The sequence below is a fragment of the Erpetoichthys calabaricus genome, chromosome 6, assembly GCF_900747795.2.
Source record: "Erpetoichthys calabaricus chromosome 6, fErpCal1.3, whole genome shotgun sequence".
Taxonomy (NCBI): domain Eukaryota; kingdom Metazoa; phylum Chordata; class Cladistia; order Polypteriformes; family Polypteridae; genus Erpetoichthys; species Erpetoichthys calabaricus.
The window spans coordinates 69143115-69166720 of record NC_041399.2 but is presented as its reverse complement, the minus strand read 5'-3'; the positions used below and the strand labels follow the sequence as shown (position 1 = coordinate 69166720).

The 23606-nt window shown below is 39.0% G+C and overlaps 1 protein-coding gene across 2 annotated transcripts in view; it reads right to left on the bottom strand.

Annotated features, from left to right (window-relative positions):
* The window catches only part of mib1 (MIB E3 ubiquitin protein ligase 1), a 208644-nt gene that overhangs the window by 163033 nt on the left and 22005 nt on the right, over nt 1–23606 (bottom strand). For both annotated transcript variants that reach the window (XM_051928915.1, XM_028803666.2), the window contains exon 2: nt 2928–3099. In XM_051928915.1, the coding sequence (XP_051784875.1) occupies nt 2928–3099 (172 nt within the window). The remainder of the gene's footprint in view (nt 1–2927; nt 3100–23606) is intronic.

Below are 23606 nucleotides of genomic sequence, written 5' to 3'. Positions count from 1 at the left end.
GCACTTCTATGCATCCTACCTATATATATTCCACCTTATCAAATGAGATGCAACCTGTGCTTTGTGTTTCATTTGTAGCAGCCTGGTGGGTAAAAGTGTGTTTACGATAGAAACTTGAATACAATATGAAGAATTTGGTGTCATGACAAATATCCACTGCAGATTACAGAAATAAATAGAAAGATGAGCAATTAATTACTTTTGATATAACTGGTTCAGTTTATGAATCTTGTGTTTTTCATATGTTTTCCTCCTTAGATAAGCAATTTTAAACAATATAAAGCACAAATCCAGTTGGATGTACTGTACGCAAGAGACAATGACAGCAAAATTTAGCATCAACTCTTCACAGAGTATGTACTGATCGTTAAAGTCCTGCACATAAATATAACTGAATAAATACAGTACATCCATTTTTCATAAAGTATATGTTCTTCTTATAGAGATTTGATGTCATACTGATTAAACTAAGACATTAGGCACCCTTCCACTTTCACTTCTCCAAAAAGTGTCAGTTTAGCACCAGTGAGATACTCAAGCCAAGAGCCATCCAAGCAATAAAAGTTTTGAGAAACACAACACTGGAAGACCTACAGTCATATGAAAAAGTTTGGGAACCTCTTAATTCTTTGGATTTTTGTTTATCATTGGCTGAGCTTTCAAAGTAGCAACTTCCTTTTAATATATTACATGCCTTATGGAAACAGTAGGATTTCAGCAGTGACATTCAGTTTATTGGATTAACAGAAAATATGCAATATGCATCATAACAAAATTAGACAGGTGCATAAATTTGGGCACCCCAACAGAAATATTACATCAATACTTAGTTGAGCCTCCTTTTGCAAATATAACTCCTCTAGACACCTCCTATATAGAGCCTTTGATGAGTGTCTGGATTCTGGATGGAGGTATTTTTGACCATTCTTCCATACAAAATCTCTCCAGTTCAGTTAAATTTGATGGCTGCTGAGCATTGACAGCCTGTTTCAAATCATCCCATAGATTTTCGATGATATTCAAGTCAGGGGACTGTGACGGCCATTCCAGAACATTGTACTTCTCCCTGTGCACGAATGCCTTTGTAGATTTTGAACTGTGTTTTGGGTCATTGTCTTGTTGGAATATCCAACCCCTGCGTAACTTCAACTTTGTGACTGATGCTTGAACATTATCCTGAAGAATTTGTTGATATTGGGTTGAATTCATCCGACCCACAACTTTAACAAGGGCCCCAGTCGCTGAACTGGCCACACAGCCCCACAGCATGATGGAACGTCTACCAAATATGACAGTAGGTAGCAAGTGTTTTCCTTGGAATGCAGTGGTGTTCTTCCGCCATGCAAAGCAAATAACCCAATTTTTGTCTCATCAGTCCAAAGCACGTTGTTCCAAAATGAATCTGGCTTGTCTAAATGAGTATTTGCATACAACAAGAGACTTGGTTTGTGGCATGAGTGCAGAAAGGGCTTCTTTCTCATCACCCTGCCATACAGATGTTCTTTGTGCAAATTGCGCTGAATTGTAGAACGATGTACAGACACACCATCTGCAGCAAGATGTTCTTGCAGGTCTTTGGAGGTGATCTGAGGGTTGTCTGTAACCATTCTCCCAATCCTGCACATATGCCGCTCCTGTATTTTTCTTGGCCTGCCAGACCTGGGTTTAACAACAACTGTGCCTGTGGCGTTACATTTCCTGATTACATGCCTTACAGTTGTTCCCAAACTTTTTCATATGACTGTACTTGTCCACAGATTAGTATGTACAAATGCATAGGTGCAAATTCAGAAATGATGCCTAACCTTGACATGTTTTTGGATGATGGGTGTAACCCAACAACTGTGCAGGAAGAATGTGAAAACTCCATAAAGATGCCAATGTAGCCAGTAATACTCTAGAATAAGGACTACCTGCTATCTATGTGCATCTATTAGTCACTTGAGTAATAAGTCTTGTTTTGTTTGGTCCTAACAACACCCACAACAACCAAGAATAAGGACTACCTAGAGTGCACCAATGATCTGCTGACTACGAAATAACTAGAGATTAACTCAAATGCTTTTTTGTGTTAGTAAGTGTGTAACAGATGCACTACAGCAAACTCTTAAAGTCCATATTCTAAACGTTTACCACACAACCTGTACTGAGGTAGAAGCACGTGACAGCAGTATTCGGTACCAAGAAATTAATACAAACTTTATATTTGGTTCTTTAAAATATAATGGCAAATATCAAATAGAAAGAAGGTATCGTGTGTTTATTTCCATTTCTCAAAAATAACAAAATCAGTACTCTGCATATGGTCTCTTTCTCTGGTTTATCACTTCACAGGGCTTAATGAGAAATTTGGAACTTGAACTTCTGGTAAATTAGGTAGGTAAATAAAAATGTAAAATCTTTCTGAAAATAAACAGCAAAAATTTTTTTTCCTAAACCAACATCTCATGAGGGAACTAATTTTTTTACTCACCAAATAACATCCCCAACAACTGAAGGGATTAATCTATTACCCCTTGTTAAATTCTGTGCCATATACAGCCTAAAGTTGCAATTGAACACAAAATCAGAAAGGCATGTGCTTGTAAGCAAACATCTGTCATACAATTCAGGTTCTACAGGTCAGCCAAACTTTTTGGCATGGCTGGGAAGATTCAGGATTACCATCTATTTAAAATTATTTACATTCTATGTCAAAACAGAAACCTATTTGGGCCTACTGTCAGAAAAGAAAAGGCTAATAAAGGAAGAGTTCTTTCCTCTTATATTAAAAGTAAAAAAAAGAAGTGCTTGGATAAAGAAATCTGTAAACAGCAAGCAATTACAATATGCACCCTATAGATTCATCATTTTAATATATAATTATGTATAGCTTGTTTCATTCAATAAAAACACTTCGATTAAAGGAAGAAATGATTGCCACTAACCTCTCACTTCCTGGTGTGGTTATTCTGTAGAATCGGTGTCTCAGATGATGCTTGTCCCCATGATAGCAAGTTGTGCAAAGATCATAATTTGTACATTCAGCACACTTCCAGCGGATCCCAATGATTGGCTGCTGACGGCAGGTGTCGCACATAGTCCCATCATGCTTAATGCCTTCAAAAAGAGAAATAAATAATGCCATTTTAGAATTCTATGGTCATACTAACAAATTGGATATCTCCTGGTATACGCATTCAAGAAGAAAGATTCCATTTTGCAAAAGCCCAGCAATATGTGAAAACGTGTATATTAATGTATTTATAAAGGACATTTAAAGAGTACCAAGTCTCAGGTGGCATGGTGGCGCATTGGGAGGGCTGCTGCCTCGAAATAAGATGACCAGGGTTCATGTTTCAAGTATATATATATATATATATATATATATATATATATATATATATATATATATATATATATATATATATATATATATATATATATATATATGTGTGTGTGTGTGTGTGTGTGTGTTCATCTTACGATGGACTGGTGTCTTGTTCAGGGGTTTTCTCTGCTTTGTACCCTAAGCTAGCTGGGATTGGCTCCAGATAACCCTGCTCAGGATTAAGCAGTTTTAAAAAATGGTACTGTATTATCATTTCTTATTATAGGAGTGCAGATTTCCTTCTACATATGCAGCTTTTATACAAAACACATTTTTCCCTCAATAAAATTATCGTTAAAAATGATTATTACATTAAGAAAAATGTCCCTTATTTTTTAATATAGTACTTTTTTCCGTTGTTCTACCAACTATGAAATGTCACCTTTACATGAAAATATTCTGCAGAAAAATAAACTTGTGTTATGAAATTTTTTTTGTAGTAACTTTTTTCCCCCCATACACTACCCCTGTCTGTTTTATTTTTATCTGGTAAGGTCTAATTTAATTTCTCATTTCTCAGTTTATAAACACTTCTCTTTGTTGCCAAGCTGACTCAATGCTTACTAAAAAGGGTGCTATGCAATGTTGCACGGATATTAGGGGAAATTTGTAAATTGTCTACGTGTGTGCTGCTAGCCATTTGTGAATTCACGTGTCAAGCGTCACGTCCTTTCAGCATGCTAGATCTCAGTTCTACAGTCATTTGTTTTGCTAATTCTTTTTCAAGTTGTTCAACAACTCTGTGCACTACGCTCGAAGGGAGCTGTTAATCACTGCCACAAGAAAAAGGATAAAAAGAGCATGGTTGTCATGGACGATTTAATTAAAATAATATTTTTTTAAGACACAATAATTAATAGCTGCCTAGCTTCAATTTCATCGAATCAGCTAGAAAAAAAAGTCACATTTTCACATTACAGCTGAACCTCCCGTGCATCACTACAAAGCTGATGTCCTGACTTGGCAAAAAAACAGATAACAAATTTCTTGAGTTAAACTGGGAGATGCATGCAAAAGGCGAAACAAACAGAAATAAAATAAAATGAAGCAACAGAAATCCAGACAAGAGGTAAAAATCACATCAGGCAAGAAGTTGAAAACCAAGCAAGACACGAAAATAAATCACAAAGAGAATACAATAAAGGTTTAGTAGGATCGTATCGGCAGAGCATATAAAGCGCAGTGCAAATGTTGACCTTTTATCCCGTCTGCTGATGAATTTGTGGTCAAAGCCCCAAAGACCACACCCCTAAAAATGTAGGACCTGACCATAACAAATGATACCCAAGCAGGCTTACATTAACAGGAAAAGACTGAGACACCAAAATTCATTCCTGATCAAAACAGCTGAGAGCCTTTACTTATGCAAACAGCTGGACCTACAACATTATAATCTAAAGCAGGGGTGTCCAGCTCCGGTCTTGGTGGGCCACAGTGGCTGTAGGTTTTCATTCTAACCCTTTTCCAAATCAGTGGGCAGTTCTCACTGCTAATCAACTCTTTTTCCCTTCACTTTAATAACCTTTGTTTTTAAGGATTCAGTCCTCTGAACTGATTCGTTTCTTCATTAAATGACAGCCAAACAGAAATGAGATCTGAAACGAGCCAGGAGATGACCAGCTAAATTGGAACATCAAACTCCAGTCAATTTCACTTCAACCAGTTTCTTACTGAGAAGCCAATTCTTGCAGTTAATTAAAGCAGTTATTGAATATCGTGACTTGTTGCTGCTCTCATCCTGCCACGGCAGACTGTTGATTTTCTGTTTTTTCTAAGACCACTGTCAAGATGTTTTGGTTACCTGAGTAGACCAACATGACAAGACCTTCACCTTTCTTTATTTTCAGGTTAGCTGGTCATGTGGCGGCTTGCTTTATGTCTCATTATTATTTGGCTGCTCATTAAGGAAAAAGAAACCACTAAGGGGTCTGAGTCACGTCAATTAAAACTAAGGCAAAATAAGTTAATCAGCAGCAAAATGGCTCACTCATTAAAAAGATGGTTAGAATGAAAACCTGCCCACCGAAACCGGAGTTGGACACCCCTGGTCTCCAGTGTTTTAGATTGAATATCGATTTGTCAACAGTGTTGTAAAATCTCTGAGAATCTCTACAGGCATTTGCTGCTGAACAGACTCTGATGTAGTCCTGGCCTGTACACCATTCTTGATATAGTTTAAATATTATTAGCACCTCTTACCTCCTACCACAATTTCCCATGAGTATTTACATTTTTAGAAATGTGCTTTTTGTGTCTGTGTTAACAATCAAAGAAAGTTCTTATATCGCATATTTTATTTTCTATCAATTATTTGTAATTATTTACTAATGCATTTGTAAAGCTTCATATACTGTACTAGACATTAAGCCCATTACAATAACGGGCGCTAGAACAGTAGTGCATAAACATTAGTAGGAACAGTCTATATTAAATGGTAAGGGACCGTCTATTTTCTGTTACAGTAATCCTGGCTTGTATGTGGCTGTAATATGCGTCACTGTATTGTGTGCCTTTAATTTTCTCTCGCAGTAATACGTCTCTCCAGCAAGTACTGTGCAGTGCCCCAGCAAGTATTTTAATCTGTGCTGGCGTGCAGCTGATTATTGTATGTGTGGCATCTCCCCAGCAACGGATTGTATGTGCGTGAAAATAAATTACTTTTAAAAGTCTTCCTATTGTAATATCATGAAAATTTGTATATTTAGGAAAACCCCCTCAACAACTGACACTTTACACTTTACAGGGCCAAGTTTGTTAATCACAAATCTGACATCCTCAGAGTGAACACCTGCACAACAACAAACACTAATCCCACCTCTTTGGGGAAGCTGGTCTCCGCGTCTCAGTACCCGATTGGATTTTTCGTGCGTTATGTTTTAGGTCTTACCTCATTTACCGAAATCCGATTGGATCGACCACGCAATATTTTATAGGTCCCGCCCTCTGTCTTGCGTGGCGCATGCACACTTTACCAGAAGACACACACAGGACACTAGGATATATTTTCCAAGATTATTAGTGACACTTGTCTTAAAAGATCATAAATTTTATTGTAAATGAAATAAATATCAAGTTAAGTCAATAATACCATGGAAGTAAAAGAAGTCTGACTTCACATGTTGCTTCAATATACCGCAGAACTTCTGAGATTACATACAACTTTAGCCCTAATTGGATGCGATTCATTTAGCTCCAGGAGGAAGGGTGGAGTGAGTGTTTAAAGTATCGACAGCTACCTGTTCTTGCCTTATGGGTACCTGTAGTTAATGTATGCATACAGGAGTATTCTGTCAAGTCAGACTACATTAGCAGCCCTTATTTGTAACACAAGAACATAACAAATTTGATAAACGAGAGGAGACCATTCAGTCCATCAAGACCCTTTTCCTTAGCTAATAACTCGGCTGTTGTAAAATCTCATCCAAACAACATGACCAGTTATTTAATAGGCTCCGGTATCTTTACTTAAATGTGAACCCTTAGCCCAAAAAAAGTTACTCACCTCAGGAGACTAACAGGTCCTGTGGTAATAATTACTTTACCCCATTTCCTGGTAGTCCTGTCCAAATAGGACTTTAGACTTAGCTCGGTGCTTACAATTTCTGATTACTTTAGAAATAAATTTTAAAAAATAAATAAATAAATAAAATGTGCATCACCAATTTACATGTAGTGTCTTATTACATCACCAGATGACAGAAAGCAAACTGTTGGCAAACCTAACCCTAACCCTTCTACACAAAGTCATCAGTGTTATAAAAAGATTTTACGAGCTTTGCTTAAAAAAAAATCGTTTTATTATAAGAATTTTAAGTATACACATTAAAAGAATTATGACAGCTCACATCCAAAAAAGCTTAACAGTTACAGTATTAAGTTATTTTAACTTCAAGGTTCAATAAAAAGCAGTGGTCAGCCACTGACTGATATTATTTCCTACAGTGGGCTTCAGTATACCATACTAGCGATTGTTTCAAAGAAAAGTAACCACAGGTGGGCTCAACTAGGTAAGCCAAAAAGTCACTTTAGATTTGTCTCATTAAAAAAGTATTTATTTTGCCCATGATCATTAAACAACTGTACAAAGTACTTTAATTTTTTGATTCCTATATTTAGCTCATTATCACAAGGAGCCAATATATATTGCTAATACCTATTTCCAGATTTCTAACCATATATTTTCAAAGTGAAATACTTAATTATATATACATGGGGAGAACAAATAAAGTGAGGAAAAAGATTGTTTCCTAAAATTGCCTCTTTTCTCTGTAGTCTGTAAAAAGTGATAAATAACATAACCCACTTGCTGCTCATACTGACCAAGTATAATCACTCTGGCACCACCGTCAATTGCCGGAAAGTAATTTTACTAATTTGTAACTTCAGTAAGTCAAATTTCCTTCCCTTTTGACTTGGCCCAGAAACGCAAGCTCTGCTTAACAGCTTCAAATACAAGGGAAAAAAATTAACTTTACACTTGTTTGAAGAAAGGATTAACAGTCATTTCCTGTCGAAGCCAAACACTCAAGCAGACACCAGTGTCAGGCTCCTAAGCTTGTTTCACAGGATGAGTTCCATATCCCTGTCTAAAAGTCTCGTTTTGACCACTTGTACTGTGACCTCATTTGTTGGGCAATATCCGATTCTCAGATAAGGGCTAACTGGACACAACTGATACCGATATGAATGGAGAGATGAACTGAGAGACGACTGCTGCTAACCAAATTTATGTTGCGCAACTAAAAAACATACTATTTGTGCACTGTAGATACAAAATTACTTAAATCAAGTAAAAGATGAAAGTCTGTTTGCTCTGCTAAGATTTTTTAATATTTATTCTGCCAAATGGGAGGAACCAATTTTTTTATGAGAAATAATACTGCAGTGTAGCTTTTAAGTCAGACACACTCAACTAGCTAGACACTCGTTCAACAAACTCTCCTTAGCTGAAAACAAATTTCCCAAACATTCTGTGTAGAACACCGCATAACTTTCTCAAAAGGTCAACATGATGCGGGATCGTGAAGAGCTGAAGCCTATCCACACTGTCATGCTCAAGGTATGAAGCAACCCTGGATGGGTGCCTGTCCATCCCAGGGCCCACTCACTCTCAGATACACACCATGACACTCAAACTCAAATGGCTAATTTGCAATACTCCTTCATAGTTTGCTTATATAATTTAAAAGGCCATATTTGTACACTAAATGTTCTGAAATTATGCCATTCTACTTGGATCACAGCAAGCTGGTCAAGTGTCTGGTGTTGAATGGTGGCAAATGCAGTCAAAAGTGAAAATTCAACAACAGGAACAGTTTCTCATCACACCTCTTCAGGATCACAATACCGCCTGTCAAGTTTCACCCAACAACATCAAATATATGGCCATAGAACGCACTCAAAGTACAACACCAAAAAGTATTTGACACTGAAGGCACCAGCTAACAACTCATTCAAAAGAGGAAATAAAATTACAAATTCACTCGAGCACACTGAAGGCACCAGCTAACAACTCATTCAAAAGAGGAAATAAAATTACAAATTCACTCGAGCGAATATTTGAAAAGCAAAAACTACTGCTGCCACCTTAAACGTTAGCTTAAACATTGCCGTGCAATCCTGCGGGACTGCTTTGTGCAGGATTAAGTTCTGTTTGCTGTAATCTGTTGATTTTGCAATCTCAGGCAGATCTGTTGTAAATCAAATATAATGAGGGCTTTACTTCTATTATAATCACAGATCAGCCCCCAAAATGGAAATCCAGTGCCCCCGTACTAAATTTGTTCTGCTGCAGACCTTTCTTTATAGTCAAACTAGTCATTTAGCCCGTTACAATAACGGGCGCTAGAACAGTAGTGCATAAACATTAGTAGGAACAGTCTATATTAAATGGCAAGGGACTTTGACCTCATTCTTTTGGTTGGTCATATTTTTCTTTCCTTCAGCCTTTCTTTTGTTGATGTTTACTTGCTGAGCTGACCGTTCTTCGTGGGCTGCCGCCGTGTATTGTGTGTCTTTAATTTTCTGTGACAGTAATACTGTCTTGTACGGCTCTATTCAATAAGGGCGCGTAGATAATTTAGTTCAAATGGCTCTGGAATATGTGAAGAGCAACAGGTGCAGATCTTTATTTACGCGCGCCTTTATTCGCTGCGCCCAATTGAGGTCGTCCATTTGAGGCTCGCCTTTTTGTGCGCGCCCTTATTGAAGGATACTGTCTTGTACGTCCGTAATATACCTTTAATTTTCTCTGACGGTAATACAGGCGTGCGCGTCGGTAATATGCCTTTAATCTCCTCCGACAGTAATACTGGCTTGTATGTGGCTGTAATATGCGTCACTGTATTGTGTACCTTTAATTTCCTCTCACAGTAATACTGGTTTGTATTTCCATAAAACGCCTCTAACTTTCTCTGACAGTAATATCGCGCATAGCACCGTGCCCCGCGCATGCGCACTTCACCAGAAGACACCCACACACGGACACCTGGACGCACATAGGGATTTTATACATATAGATTATCACATAATTTTATATGTACTTGTAATTTTCATAGCCTCCAAAATATGAAGCACAGATGTAAAGCAGGTCCTGTTTGCAGTTTATTTTTATTACACTAAAATTTAAATTTACTCACTTGAGGCCATGTCGCATTTCATGACTTTCACAGCAATTTTCAGTCAGAGACTTCATTTACATGAAGTGAGTCGGAAACAGTCGGCAGCACGTTGACATAACTGACCACCACATAGTCTGACATGGCCAACGATTCATAGGGCCCTATAATTTCCACAATGCGGAAAACACGAACGGAATCACAGAATTAACGCATAAAAACGGATTTTAGATTTAAAAACAGAAATGTGCGGAATCTAGAGACTGAAGGGGTGGTGGCTGTTACAAAACCTTCCAATAAATTAAACGATTGAATAATCTGGAGTTGTCTCATTCAGACACTATTTTCTAGTTTGTTGTTTTTCAATTTTTCGTAGCAATTCGGTCATGCCTCTATCTGTTTGTGTGCGTGTTTCCTGCATGTATTCTCGTTAAAGGCACATGAATTAGCTAGCTGTCGAAGCGAGCAGTATCAGATACCCTAACTACGTAAAAAAAAAAAAAAAAGAAAACATGAGCTTAACTGCAAAATTGGCACGAAAAGATACTTTGGCGAGTCAGACATACCGCTCAAAAAAATGACAAAGATGCGTCCTTTCTTAACCCCTTAACCGCCCTCTGCCGGATATATCCGGCACCGTTGTTTTATTGCTAACGCCATACTGCCGGAATTATCCGGCACATTTGCCTGTGGTTATATGAATGCCTGGCAAGTAGTATAACTGACGGTTTGGCGTGGGTATTATTACTACGTTGTATTTCGACAAGTCTGTGGTTGTTTTGGCCGGTCATGTGACGTGATTCGCATGTAACAGCTGTGAATATGGCGAAACGTAAACTGACTTCAAGTGAGGCTTTGCAGGCGATTTTGGACAGTTCTGATCATGATTGTAGCAGTTCTGAAGAAGATTTTAGCGACAGTGATGAGCAGCAACGTGCGCTGCATGATACTGTGAATGAAGACGCATCGGATGACGGCGCTGAGTGGGTGTATCCCCAGCATCTCAGCTGGGCTGCTGCCCGTGGTGAACTACCTTTTCTGCATTCGTTTGAGGGAACGTGTGGCTTTATTGTTGATGTAAACAATTACACTGCTGAGCAGTTTTATGAGCTGTTTGTGTCACCTGATTTGATCAGACATTTTGCTCATCAGACAAATCTGTATGCAGCACAGTTTATTGAGAAAAATCCCAATTTACCTCCACATTCCCGTGTTCGTGCTTGGTTTGACACTGATGAAAACGAAATGAAAAAATTCATTGGGATTTTGATGTTGATGGGAATAATCAGAAAACCAGATATTGAGATGTACTGGTCTACAGATCCTATGTATGCAACACCTATTTTTGCAGCTGTCATGACACGTAACCGATTCAAATGAAAGAATTTCAGCAGCAAAGAGAATGACAACAGAAACGAGCCAGATAAGAAAGATCCAAACCGCGACCACTTGTTCAAGCTACGTCCTTTGATTGATCATTTATTTGAAGCATTTCAGTTGCCCTACATGCCAGGACCGTCAGTTGCAGTTGATGAAAGTTTATTGTCATGGAAGGGCCGCTTACAGTTTCGACAGTATCTACCATTGAAATGGGCACGGTTTGGTATCAAGATGTTTTGCTTAGCTGAGAATTCAGGTTACATTTATAGATTTCGTATATACACTGGCAAAGAGGATCCTATGAGTAGTATTTCAGCAGTGTTGCCAGATGAATGTAAGGACTTTGGACTTTCAGAAAAACGCTGTCATGTCTGTTCAAAGAAGGGTCAGCGTAGAGACGTCAAGACCTTCTGCTCAAAGTGTCCCAGCAATCCAGGACTTTGTGCAGTTCCCTGCTTTGGCCTGTGGCACAGCAAACTCAAATACTGGGAATGAAACTATGATTGACTGAACTACTTTTGACTTTTGAATTACTTTTGACTGTTCCGTTTTTGTAGTTGACAATAAATCCAGAAGCCTGAGAAAAGGTACATTTTGTGTTTTATTATGTGTTTGCCCATTTCTAGAACTTGCACAACATTTAGTGGTCAATACTGCTTGAATAAATGTAAAAAATGTAAAAAAAAATGTAAAAAAGTAAAAAAACGAAAATTGTTCAGATTTTGCCTGGCGTGGGGAATATTTAGGGAGTTGGTGGTTAAAGGGTTAAGCATTGCAAACAAGAAGGCGCGCTGCCAGAAACCGAGTCTTTGTCAAACTCATTTGCCCCGTGTCTTTGAACAACATATGAACGCCATTCTTCGAAAGATTCGTGGCAATAACATTTATGTTGTAGTTGATGAAACCACAGATAGCCGAGGGCACATAGTTGTCATCATAGTGATAGGTGAGTAAATGTTTGGCTATATGGTAATTCTTTTATGTAGGCAGCTTGAGCTGTACCATGAAATTATATTTAACCAGTATTAATAGTCTTTCCTGTAGAAAAATGTTATTAGTGAATGGCACTGGTTGTTAACGGATTCCCTTTTAAAATTTAACGACGACGTTTCTGGATTTAATAAATGTTTTGCCTTACGGTGACGAGGCACGCAAGATCCACATTTGACTCTTCCGTTATAAACGCAGCACCTACAAACCTGGGCAGAAGAGCAGGCTTCTCCTCAGATGCAACGAGCCCTTAAAAGTGGGTGTCTTTCTTTTTTTTCTGTTTAATTCCCGGATTTAGTGCCTTGTAGATTAATTAATTACAAAGCAAAAGCAAACTATTTTAAGATATGCAGTAGATAAAGCTACTGATGTAATGATGCACATTTTAAATCTTCCACCTTTTGGCAAGCAGCACCCCTGTCCCTTCACAACAACCAGCTGAATCTTAATGACATTTTAGCAGCATACAGCACCATGGAGGATCTGGGCTCCTACCTGATGAATGGAACTGTAAAATAAGGTTCAGTTGTGCTAGTGTGCGGTTTCATTAAAAGGAATGTAAAGTGCCATTTCATTATTGTTTGTTTTGTTGTAGCGGTTGCTACTTAAAGGAAAAATAAAAACGGTGAAAACCGAAAATAAAAAAAAAAACAAAAAAAAAAACGGTATTTATGAAAAAATAAAAACGGATTCCATAGGGCCCTAGATTCAGTCCAACTAATCCACGACTCAGCCTGACCAAATCTAACAGGTTCAATTTTGTTTTTAGTCACAGAGGCAGGCTATGTGAGGATGACCGCTGACAACCAATGTGCGTTCACCAAAAAGTTCAGTTCATATCATTCAGTGACAAGGAAAAGCATAGAACGGTTTTAGAAAATCACCACACTGTTGGGTAAGTTCACTGGCCCAGCAAATTTTTAGTCATGTAACCTGCTCCAGGAATGAAATCAACAACTGCAGTCACCAAGTCTGACATCCCCCGTGACAAGAAGCCGTGTAATGTGACACCAGCTGTTGCTGATGCTCTACTAAGATCACTTCTGTGTCATTTAGACATTAGGCGTATCAGATGAATTTCATTGCATTGGAGGAAATTAATCATCAAGTAGCCTACTATATGAATGTGAACTCTTATCTAGTTTACCTCAGATCATGTGTTCACCGTGGAATGTCTCATGAACATTTGTTACTTGGTATTCTAGTTAAAGTTCCTCCAGGGGCAGCGTCGTGTCAGAAGAATGGTCACATTCAGAAGGAGGACGTCCCATATGAACGCATCACTCTGGTGATGTAAGATTTATGGGTCTGATCATCGGCTACACTGGGAATTTGTTTCTCGACACCTAAGTATGTGGTTTGATTGATACAATCACAAATTCTTTTTTTTTTTTTTTTTTTTGGTAATGCCATCTGATCGTGAGAGACATTAAGAGCCTTGGAGGCTGTAGCAGGGGCTTGATCATATTTATGCAATTTTGTATGTGTGTGTGTGTATTTTAGATTGCCTAATTACCAGCAAAAACGGTGTAGCATGACAACCACAGCTTGAATAAAATTTCCCCATAATGCATATTATTTCCCGTGGTTAGTTTGGTCCAGTGTCTAATATAACTCATGCTTCACGAACACCGCTCCAGAGTTCTCTTCATGCCACATAGAAACTATCTATTTCCAAAGGAAGGAAGGTAGAGTTGCTTTGGTCCACACCGGACTGCAAGTGCCATTTTCATCCAGACTACAGAAGAATAAAAATAAAAAAAGCACACCAAACAAACTTGGTGTGAAAACGCCTATAGTAACAGCTAATCACAAAGTGCATTACAGGCATTAAAATGCAATATGAACAGCTTCATCAACAGCAGCTTAAATAAATGCCTGTTGTGTTCACATGCTTACATTTTATCTTAGCAGAAACTTTGTTTCGAGGAACCAAGGAGTTCCAGCATGATATAGACCCTGGGCCACTGGTGCTCTCTGGTCACCTTCAAGTGTTGCCTCCAAACCGCAAAACAGAAACCATGCCCTTAATGCAGAATATATGGTGTGCAAAGAAAAGTAGTGCAGTGTGAAGTGAGGCACGTTCATGAGTTCACAGGTGACCAAACCCCACCCCATCCATCCTATATCCCAAACCTTATTGCTTTAGACCGATCATGATTTCACAGAGAAGGGTAATGATATGTTCCACCTGAAGTGGAAAGTCAGAATTTTCAACTGGATGCCCCTTTAAGTCGGATTGCCAACTCAGAAACTCAGGGCTGCTCTGTCAAGTCCAACTTTGTCAGACTTCAGATCACAACGTCAATCCAAAATGACGATGTACCCCTCGAACCTTCATGGAAGTTGTAAGTATATAAACAGTATAACAGTACATTCTTGATTCCGACTATGTGTCTTACACACAGTATTGTCCAACTTCTACCTGTGGACATATTGCTACTGTGTTTCGATATGCAAAATACATAATGCGCTGTTATCATCTTTTAGTTATTCCAATGGAGCAAACACAACAAAATTTATGAATATTTCATTGGAACACGGTCAGCCTTGATGTGACGGCATTCCCATTTAGGACATCCACCTTCCTAGGTAAATGGAGCGCAGCATATGGCCCCAATGCCACGCACAACAAGGCCCACCAGAGAGGCAGCTATAAAGAGTGATGTGGTGCAAAGCATCGCCCAGGTGATCGCAACTTTACAGGGGGAAATTTTTACTCTGATGCAGTGCATGGCAACACTTTATTGCATCAAACTGATCATGACTTCATGGGGGAGATTACTGCATTGGCAACTACGAAGAGTAATGCACTGCAAAGTGTGGCGCTCCACCTTCACAGATAACTCTTCAAAGTCCAAACTATTAATAGATCTGTAAGATGGCACCAGTGCTTGAGGTCAACCAAAAAGCACATTTAATCACCTGAGCCCCACCTATGATAGTTCCTGGTTGAGAATGGGAAAGGAGCTATAAAAATAAACTGTATTATTATTATTATTGTAGTTGTTGTTGTTGAACAAAAAGTGCATACCATGGAGGAGCAGGAGCTAAAAAAACTACATGGAGCTACAGATGGCCTGAGCTCCTACAGTGGGAATGCTACAAAAGTGTCCAAGTTTCTAAAAAGGTCCAGTGGTGGGAAAGTGTCTAATGAGTCTCCAACCATAATTTAAATTGCTGTGACCAAATGGGACTCCAATATTGGCAGGTACTGGGGCTCACTGCAGAGTTCAGGGACCGCTACAACTCCGCCTTTTGTGTTAGACAGAAGATTAGTTTTAAATACTTGGATAAGTCGGAAAAGAGAAAACCTACCATAGATACTCGCGTATTAGTCAATCTCGCAGGTAAGCCGAGTGTATTTTTAAGCCGAAAATTACGAAATTTGTTATGACCCGCGTATAAGTCGAGGGTAAAACTTTACCGCTATCAGAGATAGAGGGCAACAATCAACTGTTAATGGCGACAAAACTCACTGTCATGTCACAGGCACTCCCTCTGTGCTTTGAGAAATGCTAGACTCGTTGACTCGGCAACTAATCCTTGCGTGTGCGTGAGTTGCAAAATGTAAATAAATGTAAACAAAGGCAAGATGGCATCGACATGTCACAAGGGAGCGAAGCGAGTGCAGAAAAGAAAACACTCGGCAGACGATGTTTTTGCACATTATCGCTGAGTCGGACTCTGATTTTTCAGAATCGGATTTTATTGACAGTGATCAGGAATCGAGCAAGAGAGTGAGAAGCCAGCATCAGCTGATCAGACACCAGCCAATGCACCTACGGCAAGGTTCGCGTGGGAGGAATACCCAGACATTGATCCGTGGGAGTCGAACTGGCTACTGGACTTCACAAGACAGCATGGCTTGCTGTTGGACACGACAGATCACGCGCTGCTGGACTACTTCAGGCTACTCTCTCCTGATGCTGCTTTTCAGCTACTGTCAGACGAGACAAACAGGTAGGCAGAGAAATTTTTTGAATCGCGGGCTGCGCTTGCATCGCATTGATAGCGTGCGTTGCCTTGGTTCTTTTGATTCCAAATCTGGTTGCACGTGGCAGCTAATGGTATGTTTGTTATCCAAAACCTGCAAAAGCTAATGCTCAAATTCAAGTATTTCACAGTTTAAAGAATTATTTAATGAAATTAGAAAAAAAAACTAGCTAATTAGCAATAGTATTGCTGGCTTATAATTATTTCAAAGACCATGGGAAACGGCAGATGACCGGTGACTTAACACCGTGAAGCGTTGAGTGTACAATGTCATTACCCAAATTCTATGGACAATTGTGTTGCCCCGTGGATAGGTCGACCCTGTTTTTTTTTTTTTCATGAATTTTAAAGCATAAATTTTTCGAGTTATACGCAAGTATCTACGGTACATACGCTTATTTTAAAATCAAGCTATGCAATTATATTATTGTATTTCTGAAATGCTACCTAAGAAGTGCAAAGGTTATAGAGATTTTAACCTCAAAATTAAGTAAAAGACAGAAACCAGTCTCCGATTTATACATTGGTTATAATCAATGCCAGTGTCATCCTCCAGGAACTTGAAACAATCATCAACCACCACTCATTGGACCAAAGCAAAAAAACAGTTAGCACCTAAACCCTCCCCCCTCCATACCCCTAATCACAATGTACTTTAAAAAGAAAACAAGATTTCAGCAAAGCCTTCTTGTCAAATGGCAGGTCAATCTTATAATTCAAATTAACATAATTAATCAAGTCAAGTGTTTTAAAAAGGCGACCTCTGACAGACCAAAGTAAAATGGGTTTTGGAACTCCTCCTCATTTTGTGTGCTCCAATAACACTCACGATCAGAACTTATAAATACTTGAACAAGCAGCAATCCTACACTGGAGACGTTTATAACAGGCATGGAAGCAGCAATGACACAAGTGAGACGAGCTCGCTCAGTGAGACTGGAGTGGGCAGTATGGGTATTTTAAAAAGAAGCAGCAGCAGAACTTTCTCGGGTTCAAGACACAATATGTTGAGAATTGTGTATCATCCTATGTAACGGTTGTTGAGGTCACTTCTATCTTACAGCTTTAACCATTGTAAGCAGAGACAGCTTTGCTTGCACCTGCTACATTGTTTTTCAGATTATAGCCATATTGGTGGGCTGATGGAGCACAAATCAGTGTGTTGTTCAGAATTTTTATTTCCATAAATGACAACTGTTAATTTTATAACACTGCATTTAAAACCAATGAGTTTTTGCACTTACTGTGTTCTTTCTATTTGTTCTCTGTCATGGTCACAATATTCCAGTTCTAAGTGTCCAGGAGGCCAAGAGTGCTCTTCTGTTGTTTCAGTACTTCAGTTTTGTTTTATAGAGTAATTTGAACCTGCACTTTTAATTTTTAGTGACTAAATGTGACCAAAGTCAAAACCATTCTAGTGCATACTTATGAGAAAACCTAAGACTACACAGGGGGCAAAGGCATACAATTAGAAACTTAAGAGACCCACTATAGCATCTACCTCCTTGTGGTGTAGGGTTGGATATTTGGTACTAAGTAACAAAAAGATGCATTTACCGGTAGTAGAGCAATAGTCAAATAAACAAAAGGCCAAAGGAAAAAGAAGCCTTAGAGCTTAGAGGTCAGGAGGCTTCTTCCCAGACCTTAACTTTACTCAAAGCCTACAGGGGGACAAGGGAAACCTTCATGACAAGGGTGAACAACTCCAGCTGATGACCCCATAGCCAGGACCAAACCTCAGCAGAAAAGCCTGGATGATAAGGTCCATACGACTTCGGCCGGTGGCTCCGTGGTCAGGACCAGTACGCAGTTCAATGCCCATAAGGCCAAAGGGGAGGCTGGGCAGTCAACTCCAAGGACACTATCCACTATCTGTACCCAGATATGGCCCACATAAGGACAGCACACAAGGCCAACGGAGAAGCCCCAGAGCTAAGAGGCAAGAAAGCTGCTTTCCCAAAACCTAACCCTAACTCAGATCCTACAGAGCCAGGATGAAAAGGATAAAGCATCATGTCCCCAAAGCCTGACCCAACTCCAAAGCCCACAAGGGCTCAAGGGAAGTTGGAAAAAGTCTGCAAACAAGCTGATAACTCTAAGGGACCCCACCCACCATCTGTAACCAGATATGGCCCTCAAACCAACACCAGAATCACCTGCTGCGATAAGGGGCAACAGCTCCAAGTTTGGATGGACAGTGCCTTCTTCTGTCCCAACCACTCCCCAGTGCATTCTGGAGAAAAGTTTGGGAATGGAGTTTACCTCACAAAAATCTAACCTGCCCTTTACTATTCACGTTACTGTACCAACCATGCTTTTTCTGCTTAAGAAAGTGAAACACACCTATTTTCTAACTACAGTGCCTTCCGTAATTTTTGGAACAAACACTCATTTTTTCTTGATTTACCCCTCTGCTCAACAGTTTAAAATTACAAATGAAACAAATCAGACAGGATTAAAATTTAAAGGTATTTGCATATGTTTCAGTCACACCATGTAGAAAGGACAACACTCTTTATACATTGTGCCCCCATTTCAGGGTACCATAAAGTTAAGAACACAGCAATGGTAGGTCTGTTAAAGCAGTCACATTATGTTATGCTTGGTCTCGAAGTGACGCCTTAAGTTGTAGTCTTCAAATGCAGCGATATGCCCTTTGCATACCAAACAGATTGTTTTACCATTAACCACCTTGAAAAAATACTTGGGTGACCAGGATTTGAGGAATGATCCGTTTTCTGCATCAACTTTTTGTTTTTTACCGTTCATTTTTGTTGTGAGCTTGCACAAAATGTGAATGGGACACAGATTAACAATAAGGGTCGTCTTCCTTCATTCAATATAACATGAACAATCTCTGTATCACTCCTTTCTCTGATGCAATCTCCTGCAATTCAAGCTGTGATGCACACAAACATGTCCGCACTTTCCACAGGCCAGACAGAACCAGACCTAGACAACGATCGAACTTGACGATAGAGGAAGTAAAAGTCGTGACAAGGGTTCTGTGGGTGAAACAGCTGAAGGATCTGGTGTCCCACGAGACTCTAACCCCATATTTCCTATAAGAACAATGCTTCAGTATCCACATTTTGCATATCTGCTGGGTTTTTCAGGAACATGAAACTCAAAGATAACAGGAATTGACTGTATATATAAATGAACCTCATCATACCATTTATACCCTTATTATAGCTGCTCGTACAACTGAAAAATAAAGAAAACAAAATGAGTTATCAATCTAAATCAAAATTATTACATTTATGATTTCCAGCAATTAGTAATATTTTTTTATTTTCCAATTACGGTGAAAGCCCTCTGTGAAGAGAAGTCTGTGGTGTTGGGATAATTTTAAATAATCATGTGTGGGGCTCCAATCGGTTGTATTCCATGGCTAATTGGGGTACTTGGCCGATTGCACCGCATACTAGTGCAGCAGCAGGCAGTTCAGATGGGGGCCTGAATTGTGCCTCGGAAGTAGCAGTTTTGTTGCACCCAATACTGTAGGACAGCTAAAAAGGCGCCTGCATAGAACAAACTGGGAAAGACAAATGAGCAAGAGAGAATGATCGGGAGCAATAAAGAAAGACGGAGGCAGCAGGTGTTTAAGCAGTGTGCATGTGGATGCAGGCAGGAAGCCACAAGAGGCAGATATGGCGGACGCTTGACAGGGCTGAAGAAGGTCTACTCCAGTTACAGGACTCAATCCTCCAGTGGGCTCTTACGTAAGTCTGAGGAGAGGCAGCAAGAGACAAGGGGAGTGAAGTGAGGTTTGGAGAAGGAGTCTGGCTGGGTGCCTGTGACCAGCAGGGACGTGAGCCTGGATACAGGAGAGGGTGTGCCTATCGGTGGGTCGTTTACTCGTGTTGAGAAACCATAGCATGTAAGCCAGGGAGACATCCATTTTTAGAAGGAGCTTATATATCTTTTGACTATGCATTTTGAAAAAATTCTACCTGCTGTAGATTTTAACTTTGTTTATCTGGACATGTTTGTGGAGATTTTAAACTTTTTAATGGATTTATTTATTTATTTGAGGAGAAGACTACTTTATTTTGATCTATTTAATAAAGGTACTGTTCACTTTTTTGCAGCCACCCCTTACTGTACATGTGTGTCCTCATTTGCCTGGTTCATCTCAGTTATGACTATTTACGGCTGAAGAGCATCCTAAAAGTTAAAAGGGAGTGTGGCGCCTACCTGCATGGTCACATCCTCCTGTGGATTGGTGATTTATCCACCTTAATCAGAATACATCATCTTTGGTCAATGCCTGAACCAAATGCCAGGACCACATCAATATGAAAAAAGGTCACTAACCTAAGCTATTACTATTCATTCTTTCTGTGTATGAGTGCTGCATATGAAATAGACAGGTGATGATTATTTTAATGAATGTTTTTCATGTACTTTTTGGGTCATACACATTTAACTGAATCAAAGCAAATAAAACTCCCCAAATTTACTGCATTGACATATAAATACACACACACACACACACACACACACACACACACACACACACAGTATATACCCATTCATCCATTTTTGGAAGTTGGCTAAACAATGCCGGGCTACAAAAATCTAAAGACTAATTCATCAGTACGAGACACAGTTTGAAGGGGAAAAAAACTGTCCACGTTAGATTTCTTTTTTTATATTTCCCAAGAATTCTAGCTCTTGGGGATTCTAGCTAGGGTGACACCATCAACAACAAACTAGCATCCGTGGAGGTGGAAAACAGTGTTCAGCAGTCTGTTGCTGGTAGCCTCACATAGCATCCAGTGTTACGTAATGTTCTGATCACTTTATTGCTGCTTTCTGAAATCCTAATGTGCTATGTGACTGTGGGAATTTTCAAGTGTAAAAGAATCAATTCACAGTTCTGTTATCAATTTAAGTCAAGGTACACATCTAAATAGAATTACAGTTTTGAAGAAATACAATCCCTGCAGCCAAATATACATTTTGGGAATACATGAGACAAAAAAAAAAAAAAAACAACTGAAGGGGGGGGGGGGGTGGGGGCTCAAGTATTCACAACCTGCCTGTAGAAATACAGGAGTAGCTCCATTAGCACAAACGGAAAAAAACAAACCTGAATGAATAACTGAGACATGAAAACTTTAGATTACAAATGCGTATCTGTTATATCAAATTTGTTGTAAAACTTCAGAAATTTCTGTTAACATCTTGAAACTCCTACAAAAGCACAGAAGGAGAAATTAATATGCTATTTCCACAATATAGTAATAACTTTCTTCAGTTGTCAAGTTGTGACACGTATGTTACAAATTCAAAACACGTCAAACACATTGTAGTTTTCAGTAACAAGAAAAGTTCTGAGCTGATTAACTAGATGCTTTCAGTAATGCTGCATATTCCCTTCCTATTTTTATTACATTTTAAACATTTTTTTAATTTGATTGCAGACCTTTGTTGTGGCTTTAGACAGATTTACACTTCACACAATTGTGGGTGAAAGCCAAATACCACACTAGCACCTCTCAGGCCTGCTGCACAAATAATATATATAGAATAAATCCTCCACATAATAAACTGCTTTAACAGTATATGTATTCATCTGTAGATTACCTATATGCTTAAAAAATCAAGACCTGTTGATTGTAAACTGGCAAATAAAGCCATTCACAAGTGTCAAAGTTTTCTCCAACATCAGATTTTATTTGTCATCAAATTTGAAGTATTGGAGATGCCTATGTGATTATGCTATACATTTCCTCTGTTTAAACTAAGAAATTACAATAATAGTAATAATATAATAATTCTTTACATTTACATAGAGCTTTTCTCACTAATAAAAGTGCCTTACATAGTGAGTGGGATTCACTTCAACCACCACTAATGTGCAGCATCCACCAGGATGATGCGACGGCAGCCATTTTGGGCCAGTACACTCACCACACATTAGGTTGTGGGCCTCATCCAAAGAATGACGCAGGTTTTTACAGTATGCTTTCACCATCACTGCACTGGAGCACTGTGATCCACACACAGATCACAAGGTAAGAATCCCTGATGGACTCATCAACATCCTCTTGTAGCAGAAACCAAAGGTTTTCCTAGGTGGTCTCCTGTCCAAGTACTGGCCAGGTCCGAATGTGCTTAGCTTCAGGTGGATTACCTGTTCTGAAGTACATGTGGTATGGCTAATGGATAGAACACTGGAGCAACCAAACAATCTAGTAAAGCATAATTATTAAATATTGTTAATTTGGTGTTCAACCTCGGGGTATGACCTTTTTTCTTTTGTGACAAATGTCGATGTATGCTATAATTGGGCTATAGATGAAGTTTATGGCACTTGAATTTCAAATAAGCACAAACAAATAAACTTAATTAAAGGGGAAGCTGCAGGCTTATTGGGAAAGCAGAATGAAGGAAAAACCAAAGAGGTGACCCAGTTCCAAACTGGAATCAGCTCATAGTCACAGTAATCGAATTCCAGATCTAAAAAGGGGAATTACACCTGGAGCAAATTCCAAAATAATGTACAAGACAATAACCAAATTTCTGATCAGTAAGAAGAAGACAGGAGTAGTGCATACAGTATCTACTGTATATCATTCTCTATTATATATATATATATATATATATATATATATATATATATATATATATATATATATATATATATATATATATATATATATATGGTTGAAATAGTTTACTGTCAAATAATGCAAAGAGTACGCAACACGTGTTTCGCCCTAATTCTGGGCTCATCAGGCGTACACACTCACTGCACCCCACTCTCGGGGAATTGAACCTCGGACATCAGCGTTAGAGGCTTGCGCCACGGCGTGTGGTTCATTCATTTGACAGCATGTAGATCAGGGTAATTACATTCATTGCATTCGTAGTCTGTGTCACAATCTGATTGTATGGGTGGTTACCTACCACAAGCGTTACCACCATTCTATGATCTGCTTCTCGCAACTGAAATGAGGGCACCGTGGCGGATGTTAGCTGACTTGCTGACCAACCACAAGCGTTACCTGGTAGGTAACCACCCATACAATCAGATTGTGACACAGACTACGAATGCAATGAATGAATATATGAATATATATATATATATATACTAAAGAACTTCTGTAAAAACACAAATTTACCCCGAGAACAAATAATCTTCTGTCTATCATACAACCTATAAAACTGAAGGAGGAAGCAGCATTTATCTTGTCAAATCCTAGGTGGGACTGAAAAGACAGAATCCTTTTATGGTCTAA